We start from the raw sequence: 27,969 nt of genomic DNA on the forward strand, positions 1-27,969 counted from the left end.
CCTGACAATGAGTGATGTTGAGCATCTTTCCAAATGTGTCTGTTGGCCATTTGTATTTCTTCTTTGGAGACATATCTGTTTGTTTTTCTGCCCATTTTTATATTGGATTATTTGAGTGTTGAGTTGTATCAGTTCTTTTATGTATTTTGGACACTAATCTTTTATTGGATACATCAATTGTAAATATCTTTTCCATTCAGTAGGTTGTCTCTGGTTTTGTTGGTTGTTTCCTTTGCTGTGTAGAAACGTTTTATTTTGAGGTAGACCCAATAGTTTATTTTTGCTTCTGTTTTCTTTGCCTCAGGAGACACATCTAGAAAGATGCTGTTATGGTCAATGTCAGAGAAATTACTATCTATGCTCCCTTCTATGATTTTTATGATTTCAGGCCTCACATTTAGGTTTTTAGTCCATTTTGAGTTTTTTGGTATATGATGTAAGAAAGTGGTCCAGTTTCATTCTTTTGCATGTAGCTGTCTAGTTTTCCCAACACCATTTGTTGAAGAGACTATCTTTTTCCCATTGTATATTCTTGTCTCCTTTGTTGAAGGTTTACTTCTAGGCTTTCTATTCTGTTCTATTGATCTACAAGTCTATTTTTGTGTAAGTAACATACTGTTTTGATTACTTGTAATATAACTTGAAACCTGGAATTGTGATAATACCAGTTTTGTTTTTCTTTTTCAAGATTGCTTTGGCTATTTGGGTGGTTCCATACAAAGTTTAGGACTGTTTGTTCTAGTTCTGTAAAAAATGCTGTTGGTACTTGGCTAGGGATTGCATTAAGTCCATAGATTACTTTGGGTAGTATAGCCAGTTTGAAATATTTGTTCTTTCAATCCATAAGCATGGAATGTCTTACCATTTCTTTAGATCATCTTTAATTCTTTCAACAATTTTTTTATAGTTTTCAGAATACAGGTTTTTTACCCCTTTGATTAAGTTTATTCTTGGTATTTTATTATTTTTGTAATTGTAAATGGGATTGTTTTCTTAATTTTTCTTTTTTCTTTTTAGAAATGCAATGGAGGGGCGCCTGAGTGGCTCAGTGGGTTAAAGCCTCTGCCTTCGGCTCAGGTCATGATCCCAGGGTCCTGGGATCGAGCCCCGCATCGGGCTCTCTGCTCAGCGGGGAGCCTGCTTCTCCCTCTCTCTGCCTGCCTCTGCCTACTTGTGATTTCTCTCTCTCCGTCAAATAAATAAATAAAATCTTAAAAAAAAAAAAAAGAAATGCAATGGATTTCTCTACTGGGATTTTCTATCCTGTGAGCTTATTGAATTCATTTATCAGTTCCAGTAGTTTTTTGGTGTCATCCTTAAGGTTTTCTATATATAGTATCATCTCATCTGTGAATAGTGAAACTTTTACTTCTTCCTTACCAACTTGGAAGCCTTTTATTTCTTCCTCTTATCTGATTGCTATGGCTAGGACTTCCAGTACTATGCTGAATAAAAGTAGTGAGAATGGACATCCTTGTCTTGTTTCTGATCTTAGGGGAAAAGCTCTCAGTTTTCCACCATTGAGTATAACGTTAACTGTGGATTTTTCATATAAGGCCATTATTATGTTGAGGTATGTTCCCTCTAAACCAAGTTTGTTGAGAGTTTTATCATGAATGGATATTGTACTCTGTCAAATGGTTTTACTGCACCTATTGAAATGATCATATGGTTTTTATCCTTTCTCTTAATAATGTGATATATCACACTGGTTGACTTGCAAATACCAAACCAGCCTTGCATTCCAGAAATAAATCCCATTGATCACAGTGAATGATTTTTGAATGTATTGATGGATTTGTCTTGCTAATATTTTGTTGAGAATTTTTGCATCTATGTTCACTAGAGATATTAGCCCTTAGTTCTTTCTGTTGTTTTGTCTTTATCTAGTTTTGGAACCAGGATAATGCTGACCTATTAGAATGAATTCAGGAGTGTTCCTTCTTATTTTATTTTTTGGAGAAGTTTGAGAAGAGTATGTATTAGCTCTTCTCTAAATATATGATAGAATCACCTGTGAAGACATCTGGACTTTTTTTGTTGGGAGTTTTTTGGTTACTGATTCAATTTCATTGCTGGTAATTGCTCTGTTCAAATTTTCTATTTCTTTCTCTTTCAGTTTTGGTAGATTACATGTGTCTATGAATTTATCCATCTCTTCTAGGTTGTCCAGTTTGTTGGCATATAATTTTTCATAATATTCTCTTATAATCCTTTGTATTTCTGTGGTGTCAGTTATCAGTTATTTCTTCTTTTTCATTTCTGATTTTGTTTGAGTTCTTTTTTTTTTTTTTTTTTGGATGAGTCTGGCCAGCAATTGATCAATTTTGTTTACCTGTTCAAAGAGTCAATCCTATTTCACTGATCTGTTCTATTTTCTTTCTTTCTTGTTTCAATATCATTTATTTCTGCTCTAATCTTATTTCCTTCCTTCTGCTGGATTTGGGTTTTGCTCTTCTTTTTCAGCTCTTTTAGGTGTAAGGTTGGGTTGTTTGAAATCTTTCTTGCTTCTTGAGGTAGGCCTGTGTTGCTATGCACTTCCCTCTTACAATCACTTTTGCTGCATCTCAAGATTTTGGATCATTGTGTTTTCATTTTCATTTGTCTCCATATATATTTTTTTATTTCTTCTTTGATTTCTTGGTTGAACTATTCATTGTTTAGTTGCATGTTATTTAACCTCTGTGTAGATGTGGTCTTTCCAGATTTTTTCTTTTTTCCTTTTTTTTTTTAGATTTTTAAAATTTATTTATTTGACAGAGAGAGAGATGACAAGTAGGCAGAGAGGCAGGCAGAGACAGACAGAGGGGGAAGCAGGCTCCCCGCCGAGCAGAGAGCCCGATGCGGGGCTCGATCCCAGGACCCTGGGATCGTGACCTGAGCTGAAGGCAGAGGCCCTAACCCACTGAGCCACCCAGGCGCCCCCAGATTTTTTTCTTTTAAGTCTAAACAAATAATGTACATTCAAGCCCCAGACTCATGTGAGGTCGGGTCAATGGTTTTTAAGTCTGTGGAGTCTTGTACCTTAATGAAGACTCAGGTTCTCAATATCTAAAACTGGCATAATAAAAACTGCTTACAGGGCTGTTTCAAGGATTAAAGGGGACAAGAAATACAAAGTATAAACTGCACATTTGATACACAGCAGGTGTTCAATAAAAGAGCTTCCTTCTCCATTCCTAATCCTCAAACCACAATTAAAAAGCTTCCTCTTTTGCTTATGCTAATTTCCTCATTCAGAAATAGCATTTCTCTTCAGCATAATTTTTCATGCATCTCTTAAGATAGATTTTCACATTCTGTTAATTTTCTATAAACTAATGTCATTTAAGACACTGGATCTTAGACTTGCCAGCTGTCTTGATTTATTTCTGTATGTTTCAAGTGCCTTTCTAAATTCAGTTCTTTGAAGACAAGAACAGTGGGCACATAATTTATGTTCAACACACTGATAAATGAAACAGTCCTCTCACAAAACAAAGAATAGTACACCAACACAGAGCACATGCCTACAGGAGGCTGACCAACAACTGAGAGCACAAAGGGGACATGTGATTGCTGCCAGGGGAAACAGAGAGGTGGTCAGGGGAAAACACAGATATATATGTGTATATAAAAATTACATACTGTATGTAACACAGTATACAAACAAATCAATCATAAATTCATAAAATAGATACTGATTTTATCATTTTCCCTACAGTAGGCACTAGGTAAAACACTTAAAGAAAGAATAAGTCACTGGAAATATATCCCATAATCATAGTATATTTAAATAAGACTTAAAGATAGAAACATTCAACTCACAGTATAACAGTATCTTCCTTTGAGGTAATACAAAAAGGGTTCTTCAGGTAAAAATTGGATTGCTTTATCTAGATGTTCCTGAAAGAAAAATCAAAACAAATACCATCTCTCAGATTTCAGGCAGTGATGAACGGAAGTGTGCCTAGTCAATTCAAAGGGGCTTTACAGTGTTGTTTGGTCCTCCTCCTCAATCCTTAGCATTAATACAAGTAAGTCTTACCAATAATTCAATTTTCAGGAATGACTGCCCACAACTAGAACCAGACTGTGACTATGATTTAATTAAGCAATGGATAATTTAAAGCCAAATGTCACTATAAAAATAGAAAACGTCCAAGTGACATTTTTGTCTGCCCATGCCTTGCTTAGCTAGTACTTACTATTCAGAAGCGTCCTTGCAAATATCAAATGATGGGGATATAACAGGAGAAAGAACAGCAGAACTAAGTGGTGGAGGGATCTACTCCTCTGACGTTATTATAATGGTTATAGGGAGTTGGAAGACAAACCCTGACCATTTATATTGAGCTATCAAAGCTACAGGCACATTATAAACAATGTAAATGTACATTATCTGTTTTATTCACTCTTCATGTTAAGTTTAAGCCTTCAATTGGATTCTACTCCTCCTGCCACATCAATATGCAAGAAATGTTAACTAATTAGTCCCCATCATGTTGATGATATTGGTGAGTTCATAACCAAAAGACTAATCCTTAGTCTTTGAACAAGTAATACTTGTCTACTATGTGACTACTTTCAAGTTCCAGAATAATAATAATCTTCAAATTCCCAAGTAGTTTCATTCTTTTTTGTGCGGTACAATGTAAAGACTGTCACTTCACTTAAATAAAAAAGATAAAATTCTTTGAGATTAATTCATTGAATAATTTGATTTATATCTTTTAAGGAAACATATAGGTCCATTAAAATATTTTTAATATCAAGAAATACCTTGAAGCGATGTCCATAGTTGATTTTGTTTTGTAAGCCCTCAAACTCAGATACATAGCCACACAGAACCGCATACCTGAAAAGAATAAAAACAGTGGAGAGCGTGTGAACTTTTAATCAAATACCATCAAATATAACACTTTTAAAATATTTCTAAAGCATTTATTAATATTTGACAGAAGTATTCATATAGATGCAAGGGCATCTTTATGAAAATAAAATAAAATAAAATAAATACCTGACATGAACATGAGGCCAGTTTCCTCACCTATGACACGGGAAAATAACACCATCTCATACATCCCATATGTATGCCAGAACACCTCGAACACATAATTGCTTAGAATACTACCTGGCACATAGTGAGTTCTGAGAAACAGGAGTTGCTGCTATCACCATCACCAACATCAAAGTCACAAAGAGGCTCTCTGAAGAAGTCTAGTCACACAGGTAATAAATTGTAAAATATATCGTATCATCATATCCCTGCTCCTCCTTAATAAAAATAAAAATAAAAATAAAAATTTCACAGCCTCCCTTAATGTCATTTGAAAACAAAAATAAATACCATGACTAAAACAAAATCAAAGGTAGTTTCAGAATACATTTTTCCGGAAAATTCCCCATGTCCTTCGATCCTTCCTTGGAAACACTGCAACCTAGAACAGTGTTTCCCATGAATTGTTTACTTTTTTCCCCCACTGGGAATACAAAAGTTACATCAATAATTATTTGACATAAATTGGATGTGATACTTGTTCAGCAATTTGCTCACTCCGAAATCTGGGGATGTATTACTCTTTATATCAGAGTGTTTCTGTCTGTTTCAAGTCTCCAGAGTATTTCAGAGTGTTTCCGTCTGAGGCAAAATATTCACTTACCTAAATATTTCAAGAGTAAGTATTAATTTTTACTTGTACTGTCATAATTGAAATGAAAGATGTAATTTTGGGTATTTATCTTGATCCTTCCTGTAGATTAGCATAACTTTCAAGTACAAAAATGAAGTGAACAATTTTCTTAATTTGGAACAGGAAGACCCTTCCTGAACACAAAAGATGACATAATTCACATAACTTATGACACCAACAAAACAGTTACTTTTCAGTTACGATTTGTTTGACCTCTGAATTTCCAGTTTCTATATAATCAACCAAATCTGCTATAGGAGAAACAAGAATGACGACTAAATCAACCTATCAAAAGTAATCTGAGAGCCTAACTAGATTAGGAGATACTACTACTCACAAATTCAATCATCAGACTGCATTACACATAGCTCTCTGCACCCACCAGAGACTGAGCATGGAGGAAAAGATTACTGGAAAAAGACTCGTGAGTTTCCTTGTAAAACTGCTACTGTCACCTCCAGCCTCACCATGGTCTTTTGAAATGCTCTCTGTCATTTTGTTCTATCATTCCTCCCAGGGAGTTCCAGAAAGTGGAGCAGAATTCCATACATCTATTTCCCCCAATGCTCCCATTTTTTTATGGGCATTATCATTTTCTGATTCACTTGGACTTAAAACCTTAGGCCACTTTAAAACAAATAAGTTTTTATTTTAAAATAGCCTGAGATTCTGGTGCAACCACTCTGGAAAACAGTGTGGAGGTTCCTCAAAAAACTGAAAATAGAGCTACCCTATGACCCAGCAATTGCACTACTGGGTATATATCCTAAAGATACAAACGTGGTGCTCCGAAGGGGCACATGCACCCGAATGTTTATAGCAGCAATGTCCACAATAGCCAAACTGTGGAAAGAGCCTAGATGTCCATCAATAGATGAATGGATAAAGAAGACGTGGTATATATACACAATGGAATACTATGCAGCCATCAAAAGAAATGAAATCTTGCCATTTGCGATGACGTGGATGGAACTAGAGGGTATCATGCTTAGCGAAATAAGTCAATCGGAGAAAGACAACTATCATATGATCTCCCTGATATGAGGAAGTGGAGATGCAATGCGGGGGGGTTGGGGAGAGGTAGGAAAAGAAAAAATGAAAAGATGGGATTGGGAGGGAGACAAACCATAATAGACTCAATCTCAAAAAACAGAGGGTTGCTGGGGGGAGGGGGGATGGGAGAGGGTGGTGGGGAAATGGACATTGGGGAGGGTATGTGCTATGATGAGTGCTATGAAATGTGTAAACCTGGTGATTCACAGACCTGTACCCCTGGGGATAAAAATACATTATATGTTTATTAAAATTAAAAAAAAAGGAAAAAAAAAGATTCATCACAAAAAAAAAATAGTCTGAGATTTATAGGAAAGTTGCAGAGATGGTACAGAGAGTTCCCATACACCCATATTCTGTTTTCTCTCCTGTTTACATATTACATTACATTTTTGTACTGTTTTTTGTATATTTTGTACTATTTACATATTACAGTACATTTATCACAAGTCTACCAATTCTGTCAAGCAATACTGATACATAATTTTTACAATGTACCAATAGTAATACATTATTATTAATGAAACTCCAAGCTTTATTCAGATTCTCATGTTTTTCCCTAAGTTAAATGTTGACACTTTTCTCTCCATCCCTCCTTCCACATTTATCCCTATTAACTCACACATGTGAAAATCTTTTGAATTACTTTTGTCATTCATCATACATCCCCTTCTAGTTTCGTGTTACTTGCAACTTTTATAAACGTACCTATTCTATCTTTACCCACTGACAAAATTATGGAACACACCAGTGTGTAAGATACAGACTTGGAACCTTAGAATCACCTCCAGATTGACAATGATGTTGCCAATAGTTATTCTGTTGAGTAGCTGAGGCTTGAACCCTTCTCTCTACGTGGGTAACCCAGAGACCTGCCCACATTTCTGCATCTTGTCCGTAAGAACATTATAAGTAAACTTACATTAATGCCCTGCTTAAATCCAGATGTACCAGCTCAATTTCCCTACTCTACATGCTGGCAAAGAAATAAAAAACAAATCATGTCACATTTTTAGAAAAATCTGTTTGAACTTTCTCATCCAGAGATTTATAGAAAAACCCAAATATTTGCGCTGGAATTAAAAGAAAAGAATCTATGTTCGCTGATCTAGAGTGCTGGGATCAATCATCTATTCTGTTAAATGTCAGCATCAGACCAAACTCCATGCACGGCCCTAGGCATCGACACTACTCTCTCAGCACGCTCTCTCCAAGCTACTCTGAGTGAGGAAAAAAGGGAAAAAAACCCCTCTATGACTGATGCATATTTCATATAATGAATATATGCATATTTCATATAATGAACACCATTATATGAAATATACACATTTCCCTTATAAATAATCAGTCTTAATGCTTTTCATAATCTTTTTTGAAGTCTGTTTCTTTCTTTCTTTCTTTTTTTTCCCCCTAAGCTGAGATCAAGAATCAGATGCTTAACTGACTGAGCCACGCAGGCATCCCTTGAAGTCTGTTTCTTCAAAGTCTAAAATATTGCTTATCTTCCTACATATTCTAAGTCCAAAGTTCACCTGACCTCAAAGGATCATCACTTCTTTTTTTGGCAATCAGTTCCACTTATGTCTCTGTGTGTCTGCGTTTTTTTGTTCTTTTATGCTGTTCATCTTTAAACATGTAATTTAAACCGTCTCAAGTTGACGGGAACTCTGGAGAACGGTAATTCACAACATGGTCCATTACCTCCATCTAGAGGTCATTCTCACCGTACATACTTTGACAAAAATTCTGATTTTCTTTGCATTGATATTGAATATATCTTTAATAAATGACCAACATTCCTGCTTTAACTACTAAAATTACCCCATTAGTTTCCCTGCATACTTCTTATTCAGCACAAATGCTATTTACACTGTAGGAAAGCAGTAGAAAAATAATGTAAAAGGAAAAAATACTGAGTATCTAGGAATAAGAGATCTGGTTGTTGTTTTTCTATTTATTGTGCGACTCTTGCTTACTAATCAGCATATCACCCCCCCACCAACAGACCCCCTAAACACACTACCTGGCTCATCCTTATCTATAAAGTGGAAACAGGTTGCTCTGTGACTTTGTGCTGTAAACATCTGGATATAATTTGTGAACAGTAGAGCATAACAAATATGTAAGACATTAGTTGTAATTAAGGTCAGGCCTGTTGGGCTAACAAACTAAATCCACAGTGATTTTACTCTCTCGGTTCTAGAAGTATTTTAGGCTGGGTACAACAAAAACAATAGAATTTGTAGCAAACATTTTAGGCTTTGGGGTCAAACAGTCAAGGTTGCAACTATTCAACTTCATTGCTGTGCACAAATGCATAGGTGTGGCTGTGAGCCAATAAAACTATTTACGAAAATAGGCAGTTGGCCCCAGGCTGTACTTTGTCATTTACGCTGAATGAATGAGAAAATGTCTCAACACCCCAAAAAAGACTTTTTATGATATTTTTATTACAATTAATTATGGAATCAGTTAACCTAAATTTTAACCACTGCTTCTCAAGTCAAACTTTTAATTTCTTTTATCATTACCCTAAGCCTCTACTATTTAATTGAATGAAAACTCTTGTATTCACTACATGCAATATAATATATTCTAAGAACTAAGATAAAATTGACATTTGAATTTATCAAATTTTGCCAACTGATTAGATTTTAACTTTTTTTAAAATTTAAAACTGATACTGAACATGATATGTGCAACACAGTTGGATGACTACTCTGTGTATGTGTGTGTGTGTGTGTGTATAAGATTTAGACTTGGAGTCAAATACCATAGTTATAAACAAGGCAATCTGTTCACAACAAAAAGTGAAATAAGAGGGGCACCTGGGTGGCTCAGTGGGTTAAAGCCTCTGCTTTCGGCTCAGGTCATGATCCCAGGGTCCTGGGATTGAGCCCCGCATCGGGCTCTCTGCTCAGCAGGGAGTCTGCTTCCTCCTCTTTCTCTGCCTGCCTCTCTGCCTACTTGTGATCTCTGTCTGTCAAATAAATAAATAAAATCCTTTAAAAAAAAAAAAAAGTGAAATAAGATGAACAAAAGCAAAGAAGCCAGGCTAGTATACGGCAGACCAGGTAGACTATGAGGGCAGAGTTACGGATAATTTCTTCTTACAAGATAGATTTCAAGGTACTTATGCAGCCCCCAAGGAAGACTTACGAAAATTCCTCCATGAAAATTTGAAGCTTACATAGATAAATGCCCTCAAGTTGAGGACTGAAATCCACTGTGTATTTTAAGTGTGATTTTTCATGGATGCAGATGCATGTGTGGGAGAAGGAAAAGGACAACAGAGGAAGAGCAATGCAGCGGGAGGGAGAGGAGGAGCAGCTCAGAGTTAAGGGTAAGTAGGGCTTCGGGGTTCTTTCCTCATCTAAACCTCGTCAACCAGCTCCCAAACATCCAGTATCAAAGGAGATGAAGAATGTGTGGCTTGATCAATACAAATTCATTACAGTTACAACTAAAAGTAGAAGAACAGAAGTACCTTAATGCATTCCTATGTTCACTTATTAATACTGATGTGCAAATTAGATGAGAAGGTCTATTTGGCTATAGAAATGATAGCCAAGACCCTTACTTACTGGGAAAATGATCTTAAAGATGTGTACCAGGAGGTTAACTGCAAAACTGCCTTTCTGCTAGAGGTGCGGCAGAGGGACCAGGGGCATAGAACAATACTTCACTTTAGGTGCTCCAATTCCTAAAGCCAGAAGCTCTACTGCCCATGCGTGACACCCTAAGGAAACAACTGACAGGTTCTGCTGGGCTCAGCCCTGCGGCCCTTCTCCAGGCTATAGAAGAGAAGGTAAAGAAGGATTCTTGCAGATAGGCGGACAGTGGGCTCTGCCTCCCACCTTCTCATTGGAGGGGGCAGGAGGGAGCCTTGCACCTCATCTTAAGCCAAGTGAGAGCAGATCAAAAGACCTGTTTTTACTTTGGCCTGTGTCCCTTAGGGGACATAAAAAAATGCCTTTGACTCCTAAGCAGAGAAGCTTAAAGATGAGCGTGTGGGTGGAGCTCCCCCTGCTGGTGGCGGAGTAAAGAGACAGCTCTGCTTTGAGAAAATGGTCTGCATTTCAGAGTTAGCCAGTGGAATGAAAATGAATTTCCTGTGGGACAAATGTGGACCTGCAAAAAGGGAGCCATTCTGAGAGAGATTTTGCCTAAAAGTGCTCCAGAAGAATAAAAATAATCCCGAAGAGCGGTAGGTTTCTGGAAACCTAGGTCTGAGAGAAGGGTCATAAATTAACTTACTATTGTTATCTTCCTAGCACCTGAAGTACCTGTATTGCTGTAAGGAACTAAAAGATGTTGTAAAAATGCAACCACAGGGGTGCCTGGGTGGCTTGGTGGGTGAAGCATCTGCTTTCTGCTCAAGTTGTGATCTTGGAGTCCTGGGATCCCTGCTCATCAGGGAGTTTCTTCTGCCCTCACCCTGCTCATGCTCTCTCTCTCTCTCTCTCTCTCAAATAAATAAAAAAAATAAAATCTTAAAGAAAAATGCAACCAAAGAGTGTTAATTTAAAACAATATATTTCTTATTTGTGTTTTATAATTCTAAACATACAAAGGATCCAAAACAAAATGCATTCAAGAATAAATTTGTTTCCCCAAGGATATTCACCTACCCAATGAATTAAATTCCCTTTGTTTGAGCTTTCTTATATTCCTTATATTAAAAATGGCTTTTCTTTGACATGTAGAATTTGTACACATGGACTCATTAAGGTAAAAGAAATGAGTGACAGTCTTTTATTCTTTGAAGCATTCTTCCTACATTTCATTTAGAAACATGGTATCAATTCAATATTTGTTTTCAAACAAAACATTAAATTATATTTAATTAGAATTTATCATGTTCAAAGGCACTGCACTTGGTAGATTCACCTATGAAATCTTCAGTGAAAGTTTACTTTGAATATATTTAAAATATACATACTATAAAATACATGAGATAAGAATAGTTACTGTGCTATCTACTAAGTATATTTTTCAGTGAATGTGACACGTGAAACGGGTCAATAATATCTTAAAAATCAATTGTAACTTACATAGAGGCATATGAAGGTTTAAAAAGACTACAGAAATTCTATGTACTTACCACAGATGACAATGTCCATTCGTGGGTGCTCTAGTGATAGCTCTCTCCCCTAATGTCTTTCCTGAAAGACAAATGTACTTATGGTTAGTACTTTCATGCGAGTTGGTAGAGGAGTGGATTATTGAATTAAGTCAGTGGTTCCGAAAATATGGTCCCAAGACTGGAAGTATCGCCTGGGAACTTGTTAGAAAAGTGAATCTGGGACTACAAGGGAGAAGTCATTCCCTAACAAAGTCTGGGCTCAGCAATCTGTCTTAACTAGCCTCTAGGGATTCTGCTGTATGCTCAAGTTTAGGTCCACTGGACTAAGTGATGGAACCAAGTGCAAGAAAAGTCATTTGATCATTATTCGAAAGCAAAGAAAATGGATGCAGAAACTAAAAGCAAGATGAAGAAAGAGAGAGCGAGGCAGAGAACAGAGTGCTAACTCCAGCTAAAGGGAAGGCTTCCCAGGGAACAGGCTCTGTATATAAATAATCATTCCAAATCATTTCCCTTAGTTTTAGGATAGCTTTTCGTAATGTCATAATTACTTTAGATAGAGATTTGTCTATTGGCCTGAAAAGTTGAAACGCTTGTAACAAAACTGAACATTCTGAAAATTCTTCTCTAAAAGGGGCTGCTTTGTCTTGTGCCATCTCCTTTTCCCCTGTTCCACGTTTTTGTTGTTGCCGTAAAGAGAATATCCAGGGATCTGTGAAATGCTCTTCCAAATAAGTGGTTGAGATAATCTTTATAAATAAGGATCTTTTATTCTAAAACCATTCTATTTGTTAATATGTTAAGGTGGTATACTCTGTATTTGATAGCTCTATCCATGAAGAAAACCATCCTGTGTAGAAAGCTACCAAAACTGGAAAAAATTACAAAGTGAAGTGTTTTAATACTAACTGACACTGAATCATAGACATATATTAAAAGAGTAATTTTAAATAAATGATTGAAAAACAGTTTTAAACGTACTTTTAAATATTAGAAACGAAATCAATATTTTAGCTCCTTGGCCAAATAAGTAAAAATAGCTTTGAGTGCACAACCACAAGCCTGAAATAGAGTCCATTACCCTGAGACTAGGAAAGGATGCTCGGTAGCAGGCAAGCAGGTTCTGCAGCCTCACTGACCCAGCAGAAGTCTGATAGGAAAGCTGTTTTCCTTAGGACATCATACTTTGTGATCTATTTGAGACACTTATATTGGTCTTTTAATTCTGGCAATTATAATAATGTTCCTTTAGATATAAGATTCATATTTTGTTTGGAAGACAAATTATGATGAGTACTTCAAAAGAGGTGCTGTGTAAGGCTCCACCCCAGCGTGAGGGCGCGGAAAGAATTCTGCACTCCTTGGCCACCATGTTTTCCCCTGGCACAATAATTTTATTTTTTATTTTTTTAAAGTTTTTATTTATTTATTTGACAGAGAGGGAGAAAGCACAAGTAAGCGGGGTGGGGGGGCAGGCAGAGGGAGAGGGAGAAGCAGGCTCCCCACTGAGCAAGGAGCCCCATGCGGGACTAGATTCTAGGACCTTGGGATAATGATCTGAGCCAAAAGCAGACTCTTAACCGACTAAGCCACTCAGGCACCGCCTCCCGCACCATTTTTTAAAAAATTTAAATACGGTATTATAGGGAATAACATTCAGTACTTCCTCTTGCCTCATGCAGAGCTCCAGTGTCCTCCAACGTGGTCTCAGCTCAAGCCTATTTTTGTCATTGCCTTTCCCAGGTACTCACTACCTGAACCCTGAAGTATGATGGGCTGCCTCAATATTGATCTTTCTAGCAAGTTCCTTAATGTAGCATCCTCTTAATCACATTCACCTCCCTCCTGTCTCCCTTCTCTCTCACCCTCCACCCCTCATTTTAACATTGTTCCTGGACACGGTAATTTCCAATAAATATTTCTTAAATGGAGAGGAAAAAGAATTATTTTTTAATATATTTCAATATCTGAATGAATGCATTTGAGGCTTTCACTCCTTTTCCATGACATCATAAATGTTTCTTTTTAAAATAGATCCTATTCCATGGGGCGCCTGGGTGGCTCAGTGTGTTACAGCCTCTGCCTTCGGCTCAGGTCATGATCTCAGGGTCCTGGGATCGAGCCCCGCATCGGGCTCTCTGCTCAGCAGGGAGCCTGCTTCCTCCTCTCTCTCTCTGCCTGCCTCTCTGCCTACTTGTAATCTCTGTCTGTCAAATAAATAAATAAAACCTTTAAAATAAAATAAAATAAAATAGATCCTATTCCAATCTATGTTCCCTTTCTGTCCCCCAATTTCCTCCAGCCCATTTCTTTTTCCATTTTTACCACCTCATTCATTAACTCAGTTAAACTTCTACTACATTTAAGAATAGAGATCCCAAGTAATTTCCCCTATCAGAGACTCTTACTTCCCCAGGAAAGCCTCCCCTGCCTCAACTCCCAGCCCCTGCCATCATATCCTTGCTGTTATTACTCTTAAAGTCCTGCATTCTCTTTCCTCACAATGGCTTTCCATCTGTTTCCTTTTATGTATGGTTATTTCAATAATACCGCTTCCCCCAACAAAGCCGTCGGCTTGTCTAGGGTCTGAGAACATGTGATTTTGCTATCATTTCTACCTCCTATCACACACAGGAGGAATCTCGATGCCCAGGGTAGGGCAAGTGCTTACAGGAAATAAAAAGTGTCTGATACTGATGAATGTTGAAACAGTTTACATAGATATCCTGTGACTTTCTCAGTAGATACAAACACAAATCCGTTTTTTCTCTTTGTGCAAAAGTCAGTGGACGAGGAAATCTGTAAGTGGAAGGAATGTAATTACAAGGAGTTTGAAGATACCACCTTCTTAGAAATTAAAATGACAGTGAATGAGACTGGAATGAGGTCTGTGGTATCATTATGCTTTGCTGTTTCTTCCTTATGCTATCTTAGAGAAAGAAAGGTTGGAAAAGAGGAGGTTTGGAATAAAAGGAGAATTAAAGAAATTCTGATGTCAGATTACTATGCTGAAGCTCAGAGAAATGGCAACTACGGGGCTTTTTGCAAGAAAAGGTTTTGAGATTTAATAAGCGTCAAGGTGAGATATATATATTTGTATATTTATATTATTTATATATATTTAAATATATATTTATGTGTATTTATATATACTATACATTTGTATACTTAAATTTATATATTTATTATTTATATATATATAAATATTTGACATCCCGGCTGTTTTTCTTTTGGTGTTACTATGGAAAATTTCAAAAATATACAAAAAAGTATAGAGTACAGTATAATAAATAACCAGGTACTGTATGCCTTAGCATAAACGATGATCAACTCAAGGCTAATCTTGTTTTATCAAGATGAATTTTATTAAAAAAGCATTGAAAAAAACTCTGAAGTTCTACCTTATAGTAATCAGGGAGGGTTATCTTAATTGTACTGAAGACAACTATCCTCTGCCTCTTCTGCCTCAAATATTACCTCTGAACATTTTGTCTTTCTGTGACTTTATAAACTTTATTATCTGAAATTTGAGTTTTTCAGTTGCCTATTCTAATATGCTCAAACATTTAAAAAAATATATACTTTAGTCCTAAAAAACCCTTTCTGTCGGGGCTGGGTGGCTTAGTGGGTTAAAGCCTCTGCCTTCAGCTCAGGTCATGATCTCAGGGTCCTGGGATCGAGCCCCGCATCCGGCTCTCTGCTCTGCGGGGAGCCTGCTTCCTCCTCTCTCTCTCTCTGCCTGCCTCTCTGCCTACATGTGATCTCTGTCTGTCAAATAAATAAATAAAATCTTTAAAAAACAAAACAAAACAAAACCCTTTCTGTCCTTAGACTATGTATATTTTTCAGTACTAGGATATATTAAAATAAATAAACATATTTGTTCTAGCTAAGGTAATTTAAATTAGATTAAAATTCATTAATGGGTTATTATAGATAATGACTGTCACTTGAGGATAATCAATCTTTACAAAAAATACTTACCAATATTAGCATAATGTTTTTTTTCTTGTGCGTTAGTAGATAGCTCATACATGTCTCCATAAGCACGAGCTAACCGCCATATAAACTCTATTTCATCTCTAAACTGAAAAGATAGAACTGTTATTAGATTAACTCAGTAACTTGACAAGACTATAAATGTTTTCCCCTGCAACTTTTAAAAAAGTAGGCAGGTGAACTGACATTTATGGATGACTGAATCTACTCATGTGCATACAACATTTTCAATTCAAATATTTATGGCTACAAAATGTGGTTTAATATAGTGTTGCATTTGGATCTTAAAACTAAGGAGGGTTATGCAGACACTAGCTCTACATCAACATGGAAGAGAGAAGGGACAGGTGCCAGACTCGGTGAGTTTTCCCTGGATTATAGTATCCTTTTATTTTCCTTTCTAAGTTATCTACCTTCAATATAATGCCTCAGAGAGCATTAAAATCACATATACTCAAAAGAGCAGTCACATTTTTAACCTAAATTACCTACAAATACAATCACAATCTTTGTGTTTGGAGTTGCTAAGTCCTCAGACAAAGGATTTAAGACTTAAATTGCTCACAGAAAAGACTTTCTCCCTCCCTCCCTCCCTTCCTTCTTTTCTTGTTTCTTTCTTTCTCTTTGGTGGTAGTAGTGGGAGGTATGGGCTTTTTCAATTCAGCCCAACGTTAAATGTTGAAAAATGTCCGTTAGTCGAAACATGCTGAAACTGATGGTTGTTACACTAATAACTCTTAAGGCAGAAAACCTAAAATTGTAGCTTTCCTGCCCCAACAGAAGCAGTAGGTCTTATTCTTTATGTTATAAAGTACATACTAAATATGGCAAATTAATAAGAATCAAATAAAAATAGGTGTGTATAATCTTATCTCCGGTTCTCATTTTCATGATCTTAGAGCCTCATAAACTCTTATAATTTACTTTTTAAAAGTTTCAGTTAGATTATAGAAAAATTTTGCATCAACCATTTAGGTAACACAATTGTTACAGTCATAACAGGAATGGGACTTTAGGTAAAATTAAAAATCAAAATTATGCAAACATTATTGTCTCATATCTCTTACCTTTTCTTTGTGATCACAAAGTAGTTCGAAACTCTCCAACTTGCTACATTCATTCATACGTAAATTATCAGCCTTCTGAAGAAGGACGTCTAAATTTAACTCCTCTATGTGTGTGTTAAATGCCTTAGTGACTGGAAAACTCTGTTCTTCTGTGTCAGTATTAGCTGTAATATACCTAAAGTTCAGAAATAATAAATAATGATCAAATCTCTGGAAAGTTATATTATAATAGCCAGAGTGATTCTTTTAAAATACAAGCCAGTATGCTATGAATACAAGAACAGATGCGTGACTGATGAAATAAGAGAGGCATGAAGCAGATCGGTACACATATGGAGCTGAGGTGCGTGATGGAGTTGGCCTGTCAGATCACTGGGAAAGGAAGGGAAGGGCCAGGAAAAAAATGGCTATGCCTATGGAAAACAATGAAACTGAATCTCTATAATATAATATTATAAAATTAACTCTGGATTATAAAAGGAATTAAGTGTTAAAAATAATTTTCTAAACTCTAAGTAGAAATTATAGGTGAATAACTCTCAGTCTTAGAAGCAAAAGATTTTCTTTTTTCTTTTCCTTTTTTTTTTTAAAGATTTTACTTATTTATTTGTCAGGGAGAGAGAGAGCACACAAGCAGGGGGAGCAGCAGGCAGAGGGAGGAACAGGATCCTTGCTGAGCAAGGAGCCCAATGTGGGACTTGAACCCAGGACTCTGGGATCATGACCTGAGCCGAAGGCAGACTTTAAGTTTAACCGAATGAGTCACCCAGGTGTCCCAGAGCAAAAAATGTTCTTAACCAAGATATGAAAGAATTAGCTATAAATGATTAATTATGAGTGACTAATCAGCTTAGTTATATTAAAATGAAAAAGACTGCTGCTAATCAAAAGACAATTTCAAAAATATAAGAATATAAATTAAAAACCAGGAATAGATGTTTTGCAACATATCCATGTGGAGAACATTGATATCAAGAACACATAAATGCTTTTCTAAAATTAGATAATAAAAGATGCAGTGAAGTCAATAGAAATATGCTTGATAGGGGCACCTGGGTGGCTCAGTGGGTTAAAGCCTCTGCCTTCGGCTCGGGTCATGGTCTCAGGGTCCTGGGATCGAGCCCCGCATCGGGCTCTCTGCTCTGCGGGGAGCCTGCTTCCTCCTCTCTCTGCCTGCCTCTCTGCCTGCTTGTGATCTCCGTCAAATAAATAAATAAAATCTTAAAAAAAAAAAGAAATATGCTTGATAGATAGAAATAAACTTTCCCAAATGAGAAAATACATATAGTCAATAAACATAAGAAATGATGTTCAATGTTCAAGCAAATAGAGAAATACAAATAAAGACCACAGGGAGATATTATGTAAAAAGTCCGATAATATCAAATGCTGGGCATGAAGTCAATCCATAGGATCTGATGTGAATTCAAACTGGTGAACCCAGCTGGGAAAGCATTCTGGAGTTATCTTTTAATCGTGAATTTTTCACATGCCCTAGGACCCAGTAATCTGGTCTCCTGCGTATGTGCAAAAAAAGATATGTATAATAGAGAGAGCAGTACTTTTGAACACCAGGAAACAACCTAAATGCCCATCAAAGAGTGAATGAATATTATACAATAGTCAAAATGAAAGAAATACAGTGATGAGCAAAAAATGAAGGAATCTTGACAAACTTATTATTAAGTGGAAAAATAAGCTCTTAAAACTATATACAACACAATCCCCTTTCCATAAAAACAATCAGAATTAAATGTGTATCTTAAGGAACATACACATACCTGCAATGAAATGATATTATTAAAAAAAAAAGGAATGAACAATATAGATTAGACATTCAGGGTAATCGTTACCTTCACATGAGGGAAGGCAGGGGTGCCAAATGGTTTGATGAAGATTATTGTCTAGGTCCTATCTTTTGTTTTAGGAGGTAGTTTCATGGATGCTTTTACATTATTCATAATAACTAACTAAATGAATAAAAGTGACACATGCATGGACTAGTCCTTAGAGTTTGCAAGAGATATTCTATGTACCTGAGATATAAGAAAATGATAACCAAAAGGAAGTAACTAGTTCAATATCAGACATAATATTCTTTAGAGCAAAAAGCATTAAAGAGGGACACCAATGCTAAATGGTTCAATTTATGATAAAGAAAGAGCATTTTGAGACATCTGTGCATCTAAAAACTCAAGTCTCAGATACACGGAAAACATAAATTAATATCTACAAAGAAAAATTGAATCCACTATCAGAACAGGAGATTTTTAACATAAAAGTCTAAGTAATTGATAAAGTATAAGAAAAGGTAAGGATACAATTTAGATGCCAAAATTAACAAGCTCAAATCCAACTAACATATATAAAGCTAGACATTGAGCCCCAGGAAAACAATGTCATATGGAATATCTATGAAAACAGTCACATACACAAGGCCACGAAGGAAGCCACAAATGGTAACAAATAATCTGTTGTGTAGACCATATTCTCTGTTCACAATGCAACTAAGTTAGAAATCAACACTAAAGAGTAGGTGAGAAAACCTCCAAATTTAAAAATAATTGAAACATTTCCATCTACATGCCCACTACAATGGCTAAAATGAAAAGACAAAAAACACCAAGTGTTGGTGAGGATGTGGAGCCAATGGAGCTCTTATACACAGCTGATGGGAGCATAAATCAGAACCACCACTTTGGAAATATGTTTGGCAAAATATCCTAAAGCTGGCATACACATACTCCACAGACCCAGTCATTTCGCTCCTAGGTATATACCCAAAAGAAATGTGTACATATGTTTATCCAATCATAATAGTGCATAACTGGAAAGTACCAAATGCCTATGAGGAATAGGGAGCTTACATATTGTGGTATATTAACGCAATGGATGAGTATTTAGCAGTGAGGATAAATGGCCTTCAACCACGCACAATAATATGCATGAGTATCAGAAGCTAATATCAACTGAGAGAAGCTAGACACAAATGGGCATATAGTGTATTATTTCATTTAGATAAAGTAAAAAAATAATTTTAACTGATGTATGCATTTGGAAATCAAGATGGGTTACCCTGTTGGTGCCAGGGAGTGACTGGATGAGAGCATGTTGGGAATATCTGAGGTACTAAAAATATTCTGTCTCTAAATCTGGGTGCTGACTTTACCATTGTATTCAGCTTGAAAAATCCGTCTGGATATTTGTTATTTGTATGCTTTTCCACATGTACTCTGTATTTCATAAAGTTTAAAAAGAATTTTAGAAAGATACATCACATACATAAGAAAATATAAGAAAAGAAAGAAAAGCAGAAGTCATTATAAACAGCATCAGGAATGAAACATCGTTACTACAGACAGAGCATAGATTTAAATAACAGACTACCAGGGCGCCTGGGTGGCTTAGTGGGTTGAGCCTCTGCCTTCGGCTCAGGTCATGATCCCAGGGTCCTGGGATCAAGCCCTGCATCGTGCTCTCTGCTCAGCGAGGAGCCAGCTTCCTCCTCTCTCTCTCTGCCTGCCTCTCTGCCTACTTGTGATCTGTCAAACAAATAAATAAAATCTTTAAAAAAATAAAAAAATAAATAACAGACTACCATGAGCAATTTTAGGCTAATAAACTTAAACTTGGAATGAAAGACAACCACCTAGAAAAATATAACTGGCTAAAACTACTCAAGAGAAAATCAACCAGTTAGTCCAGAAAATGAAATAAAAAGTTTCCAGATTGGAAAGAAAGAAGTAAAATTATCTCTAATCACAGATGACATCATCTTGTTCATATAAATCCTAATAAATCTATAAAAAGCTATTAGAACTAATAAACAAGTTCAAGATTGCAAAATAGAAGATCAATTTATAAAAGTCAATTGTATTTCTATACAACTAGCAATGAACAATCCAAAAACAAAAATGAGGAAAACAATTTCACTTACAATATTATTAAAAAAATAAAAATTCTGGGGCACCTGGGTGTCTCAGTCAGTTGGGTGTCAGACTCATGATTTTGGCTCAGGTCATGATCTCATGGGTGGTGAGATCAAGCCCCTGGGTTATGGTCTACACTCAAAAGGGAGTCTACTTGAGATACTCTCTCTCTCTGCCACTGCCCACTCATGTGCGTCCCCCCTTTCTCTCTCAAATAAATAAATAAATACTCTTTTAAAAAAAGAATAAAATTCTTAGGATTGCATTTAACAAAATATCTGCAAGACTTATATACTGTAAACTATCAAACATTGCTGAAATTAAAGAATAGGATCTAAGTACATGAAAAGAAGTTTTGTGCTCATGAATCAGATTTAGTGTGATGACAGGATTCCCCCAATTTATCTACAGATTCAAAATAATTTCTATTAAAACTCAGCTGACAACATTTTCCCCTAGAAATTGACAAGCTGATCCTAAATTTCACCGGGAAATGCAAGGGACCCAATATAGTCAAAATAATGTTGTAAAAGAGGAACAAAGAGAATTCATGCTTCCAGATTTCAAATTTTACTATAAAGCCACAGTAGTAAAGATGATACTGGCATAAGGACGATAGACATATGGTATAGGGATTAAGGACCTAATAAGAATTCAGAGTCCAGAAACAAACCCTTATGTTTATGGTCAATTTGTTTTAACAAGAATACCAAGACAACTTAGTGGATGATACAATTTTATTTTCAACAAACGGTACAGGGACAAATAGATACCCACATGCAGAAGAAATAAGTTGGACCTTTGCCTCATACCAAATATAAACATTAACTCAAAATGGATCAAAAACCTAAATGTAAGAGCTAAAATTATAAAACTCTTAGAAGAAAACACAGGAGTAAATATTAGAAAGAAAAAGTAGATAAAATAGATTTTATAAGATTTTAAACTTTTGTGCTTAAAGGAAATTTTCTTCATCAAGAAAAAGAAAATTAAAAAATGGAAGAAAATACTTACAAATGAAATATACTGACGTATATCTAACAAGTATACTGACAAATATACTGATGTATATCTAAGAAGTACACAAATAGATTTACAACTCAATAATAAAAAGACAAATAATTCAATTTAAAAATGGAATAAGGGGGCGCCTGGGTGGCTAGGTGGGTTAAGCCTCTGCCTTCGGCTCAGGTCATGATCCCAGGGTCCTGGGATCGAGCCCCGCATCGGGCTCTCTGCTCAGTGGGGAGCCTGCTTCTTCCTCTCTCTCTGCCTGCTTCTCTGCCTACTTGTGATTTCCGTCTGTCAAATAAATTTAAAAAAAAAATCTTAAAAAAAAAATGGAATAAGGACTTAATAGATATTTCAACAAAAGATGATAACAAAATGGCCAAAGAACACATGAAGAGATGGCTCCATATCATTAGTCATTAGTGAAATACAAATCAAAACCACAATAATTCATTCATTCACACCTTCTAGGATGGCTAAAATAAAATAGACAATAACAACGTTGACAAAGATGTGGAAAAACTGGGACCCCCTACATTGCTGATGGGATTGTAAAATGGTGCATCAAGTTTGGAAAACAATTCAGTAGTTCCTCAAAATGTTTAACAGCAAATTACAAATTTGACTCAGCAAATTACAAAATGACTCAGCAATTACACTTCTAAGTACACATCCAAGAGAACTAAAAGACCATGTCCATACAAAAACCTGTGTAGGAATGTACATAGAAACTTATTGCATAATAGCCAAAGAATGAAAACAACCCAAATATCCTTCATCTGCTGAATGGGTAAACAAAATGAGTGAACAATGGCATATTATTTACTAATACAAAGGAATGAAGTACTAATGGGTGATACAACATGAATGGACCTTGAACACATCATCTAAGGGAAAGGCCACATATTCTAAGATTCCACTTCATGAAATGTACAGGATAAGCAAAGCCATGTTAACAGAAAGTGAGAATAATGGTTGATAGGGCCTGGAGATGCAGAGAATTAGAGAATGAGTGGATACAGGGTACATGGCCTTTTTTTGAATGATGAAAGTTTGGTAATTAGATAGTGGTGATGGCTATACAACTAAGTGTGAATAAACCAATCCCCACCAAATTGTACACTTTAAAGGGGTGAATTTTACAGCATATGAAGAATATCTCAATAAAGATTTTATTTTTATAAGAAAGAAGAAAAAAAAATGTGACTATTCCTATAGCTATCAAATAAATTAAGCCAGAATCTGTATATCTATTTCAACACACACACACACACACACACACACACACACACACAGAAAGAGAGAGACAGAGATAGGGATTGGGAGAGAAAAGAAGTTTCTCTCATGGGGAAGTCCACCAAATATCCAAAGAATTAGATTAACTCAAATTCTTCTAAGAAATTCTAAAACAGGGAACACCCCTCAGCTCATTTTCTGAAGCTGGTAAAACTGACACCGAAATCAAACAAGGATAGTATAAGAAATGAACATTATAGATGAATTTCACACATAAATATAGATGCAAAATATCAATCAAAGACTTCAAAAATATAAAAAAAATTGTAAAAACATGAAAGAATGCATCATAACCAAACTGGATTTCTCCCAGGAATTACAAGCACAGTTTAACATTAGAATGTTTCTTTTTAGTACAACAGAAAGAATGAGAAAAACTAGACGATCATTTCAGTGATTACCAATTTTTTCTCAATAAATTCATATTCATTTTAGGATAGGAAATAGCAGACCCATGAACAAGGAGTAGAAGGGGACTTCTGAACACAAGTTTATATGCCAAAAATATACATTTCACACTTAATGATGAAACATTAAAAGCATTCTCCTTAAAGTAAGAAATAGAAAAGGATGTTCAATATTGTTGCTTCTATTGAACAATGTACTGCAGGTCCTGTTAGCACAATATTAAAAGAAAACAAATAAAAATTATAAGAATTGGGAAAGAAGAAGTGGAACTATTTTTATTTGAAATTGATGCAGTAGAATAAAAATCCTATCAGAATTTACAGATAAGTAAACAAAGCTCTTCAACATTCACAATCAATTTTTGAAAAGGAATCATGCCCTTATATATATAAAACAAGTTAGAGAATGTAATTTTTCTTTTCTTTTTTTTTTTTAAGGTTTTATTTATTTGTCAGATAGAGAGAGAGCACACAAGGAGCAGCAGGCAAAGGGAGAAGCAGGCTCCCTGTCCAGCAGGGAGACTGACATGGGGCTCGATCCCAGGACCTTGGAATCATGACCTGAGCCAAAGGCAGATGCTTAACTGACTGAGCCACCTAGGCACTCCTAGAGAATGTAATTTCATAAAATGTAACATCTACAGGAAAAATACACAGCACCTAGGAAAAAAATTCATATTTTTTTAACTTTTCTACAGAAAACTAAAAAATATTATTTGAGGAAATTAAAGACTATCTAAAAAATGGACAAAGATATTATATCCATGGAGAGAAGAACTTAACATTAAACCAAAAAGATGCTTCATGTAAATAATAACATTGGCTATACTAACCTCAAACAACATGACTTTAAGTCAAAACTTACAAGGGTCAAAGAAGGACATTATATAATTATAAAAGACTCAATTCACCAGAAGAATGTAACAATAATAAACATATATGCATTAAACATTAGTGGTTCTAAATATTTGAAGCAAACACTGATAGAATTGAAAGTAGAAACAGAGAGTAACATAATAATAGTAGGAGACTTCAATACCTCACTTTTAATAATGGATAGAATAACCAGATAGAAGTTCAATAAGCAAACAGAGGACTTAAATATCGTTAGAGACCAATTTGACCTAACATATACAGAATACTCCACTCAACAACAGAGAAATACACATTCTTCTCAAGTGAACATGGGGCATTCCCCAGCATACATCATATATTACACCACAAGACAAGTCTTCATGAATTTTAAAAGATTAAAATCACACAAAGCAGGGGAGGAGTCAAGATGGCAGAGAAGCAGCAGGCTGAGACGACATCAGGTAGCAGGAGATCAGCTAGATAGCTTATCAAACCATTGCGAACACCTACAAAGCCAACGGGAAATTGAAGAGAAGAAGAGCAGCAATTCTAGAAACAGAAAACCGATCACTTTCTGAAAGGTAGGACCTGTGGAGAAGTGAATCCAAAGCGACGGGAAGATAGACCGTGGGGGGAGGGGCTGGCTCCCGGCAAGTGGCGGAGCAACGGAGCACTAAACCAGGACTTTTAAAAGTCTGCTCCAGGGAGGGACATCGCTCCAAAGGCTAAACCGGGGGCGGGGGGAAGCCCACGTGGGGTCAGCGTAACCCCAGGTCCAGCGGGGTCACAAAAGGACCAGGGGTGTCTGAGTGTTGCAGAGCTTGCAGGTATTAGAGCGGGGAAGCTGGCTACAGAGACAGAGCCGAGGAGTGAGCTCTCAGCTCAGGGTTACCTTGAACCGGGCACAGGCTGGGTGAGCTTGGAGCGCATCCGGAGGCCAGGGAGATGGAGTGACTGAGCACTTTTCTCTAAGCGCGTGGCTGGAGGCCAGGGAGACGGAAGTGACTGAGCGCTTTTCTCCAAGCGCGACAAGAGGCCAGGGAGACGGGAGTGATAGGGCACTTTTCTCTGAGGGCGCACTGAGGAGTGGGACCCTGAGCTCTCGGCTCCTCCAGGCCGGAGATTGGTAGGCTGCCATTTTCATCCCCGTCCTCCGGAACTCTATGGAAAGCATTCAGGGAACAAAAGCTCCCAAAAGCAAACCCAAGCGGATTACTTAGCCTGGCCCCTGATAAGGGCGGGGCAATTCCGCCTCCGGCAAAGACACTTGAGAATCACTACAACAGGCCCCTCCCCCAGAAGATCAACAAGAAACCCAGCCAAGACCAACTTCACTCACCAAGAACAGCGGAATTCCAGAGGAGGAGAAAGCAAATCTTATCTGGACAAAATGACAAGGTGGAAAAACTCACCACAAAAAAAAGAACAAGAGGCAATACTGAAGGCTGGGGACCTAATCAATACGGACATTGGTAATACGACAGATCTAGAGTTCAGAATGACAATTCTCAAGGTTCTAGCCGGGCTCAAAAAAGGTATGGAAGATATTAGAGAAACTCTCTCCAGAGAGATAAAAGCCCTTTCTGGAGAAATAAAAGAACTAAAATCTAACCAAGTTGAAATAAAAAAAGCTATTAATGAGGTGCAATAAAAAATGGAAGCTCTCACTGCTAGGATAAATGAGACAGAAGAAAGAATTAGTGACATAGAAGACCAAATGACAGAGAATAAAGAAGCTGAGCAAAAGAGAGACAAACAAATACTGGACCACAAGGAGAGAATTCGAGAGATAAGTGACACCATAAGACAACACAACATTAGAATAATTGGGATTCCAGAAGAAGAAGAAAGAGAGAGGGGAGCAGAAGGTATATTGGAGACAATTATTGTAGAGAATTTCCCTACAAAGGGAAAGGGAACAAACATCAAAATCCAGGAGATGCAAAGAACGACCCTCAAAATCAATAAAAATAGGTCCACACCCCGTCACCTGATAGTAAAATTTACAAGTCTTAGCGACAAAGAGAAAATTCTGAAAGCAGACCGGGAAAAGAAGTCTGTAACATACAAGGGTTAAAACATTAGATTGGCAGCAGACTTATCCACAGAGACCTGGCAGGCCAGAAAGAACTGGCATGATATATTCAGAGCACTTAATGAGAAAAACATGCAGTCAAGAATATTATATCCGGCTAGGCTATCATGGAAAATAGAAGGAGAGATAAAAAGCTTCCAGGACAAACAAAAACTGAAAGAATTTGCAAACACCAAATCAGCTCTCCAGGAAATACTGAAAGGGGTCCTCTAAGCAAAGAGAGACCCTAAAAGTAGTAGATCAGAAAGGAACAGAGACAATATACAGTAACAGTCACCTTACAGGCAATACAATGGCACTAAATTCATATCTCTCAATAGTTACCCTGAATGTTAATGGGCTAAATGCCCCAATGAAAAGACACAGGGTATCAGAATGGATAAAAAAACAAAACCCATCAATATGCTGCCTACAAGAAACTCATTTTAGAGTCAAAGACACCTCCAGATTTAAAGTGAGGGGGTGGAAAACAATGTACCATGCTAATGGACATCAGAAGAAAGCTGGGGTGGCAATCCTTATATCAGATCAATTAGATTTTAAGCCAAAGACTATAATAAGAGATGAGGAAGGACACTATATCATACTCAAAGGGTCTGTCCAACAAGAAGACTTAACAATTTAAAATATCTATGCCCCTAACATGGGATCAGCCAACTATATAAACCAATTAATAACAAAATCAAAGAAATACATCCACAGTAATAGAATATATATAGTAGGGGACTTTAACACTCCCCTCACTGAAATGGACAGATCATCTAAGCAAAAGGTCAACAAGGAAATAAAGGCCTTAAATGACACACTGGACCAGATGGACATCACAGATATATTCAGAACATTCCATCCCAAAACAAGAGAATACACATTCTTCTCTAGTGCACATGGAACATTCTCCAGAATAGACCACATCCTGGGTCATAAATCAGGTCTCAACTGGTATCAAAAGATTGGGATCATTCCCTGCATGTTTTCAGACCACAATGCTCTGAAGCTAGAACTCAATCACAAGAGGAAATTTGGAAAGAACCCAAATACATGGAGACTAAATAGCATCCTTCTAAAAAATGAATGGGTCAACCAGGAAATTGAAGAAGAACTGAAAAAATTCATGGGAACAAATGATAATGAAAACACAACAGTTCAAAATCTGTGGGACACAACAAAGGCAGCCCTGAGGGGAAAATATATAGCGGTACAAGCCTTTCTCAAGAAACAAGAAAGGTCTCAAATACACAACCTAACCCTACACCTAAAGGAGCTGGAGAAAGAACAACAAAGAAAGCCTAAACCCAGCAGGGGAAGAGAAATCATAAAGATCAGAGCAGAAATCAATGAAATAGAAACTAAAAAAACAATAGAACAAATCAATGAAACTAGGAGCTGGTTCTTTGAAAGAATTAATAAGATTGACAAACCCCTGGCCAGACTTATCAAAAAGAAAAGAGAAAAGACCCAAATAAATAAAATCATGAATGAAAGAGGAGAGATCACAACCA

The 27,969-nt window shown here is 36.5% G+C and overlaps 1 protein-coding gene across 2 annotated transcripts in view; it reads right to left on the minus strand.

The window, feature by feature from the left end:
- Positions 1 to 27,969, minus strand: part of RMDN2 (regulator of microtubule dynamics 2) — a 70,306-nt gene that overhangs the window by 18,249 nt on the left and 24,088 nt on the right. For both annotated transcript variants that reach the window (XM_080814586.1, XM_080814587.1), the window contains exons 4-8: positions 16,878 to 17,052; positions 15,796 to 15,898; positions 11,830 to 11,890; positions 4,762 to 4,837; positions 3,808 to 3,885 (exon numbers count right to left, since the gene is read on the minus strand). In XM_080814586.1, coding sequence (XP_080670712.1) covers positions 3,808 to 3,885; positions 4,762 to 4,837; positions 11,830 to 11,890; positions 15,796 to 15,898; positions 16,878 to 17,052 — 493 coding nt within the window. The remainder of the gene's footprint in view (positions 1 to 3,807; positions 3,886 to 4,761; positions 4,838 to 11,829; positions 11,891 to 15,795; positions 15,899 to 16,877; positions 17,053 to 27,969) is intronic.

This window comes from Martes martes (assembly GCF_963455335.1).
Source record: "Martes martes genome assembly, chromosome: 9".
Classification (NCBI taxonomy): domain Eukaryota; kingdom Metazoa; phylum Chordata; class Mammalia; order Carnivora; family Mustelidae; genus Martes; species Martes martes.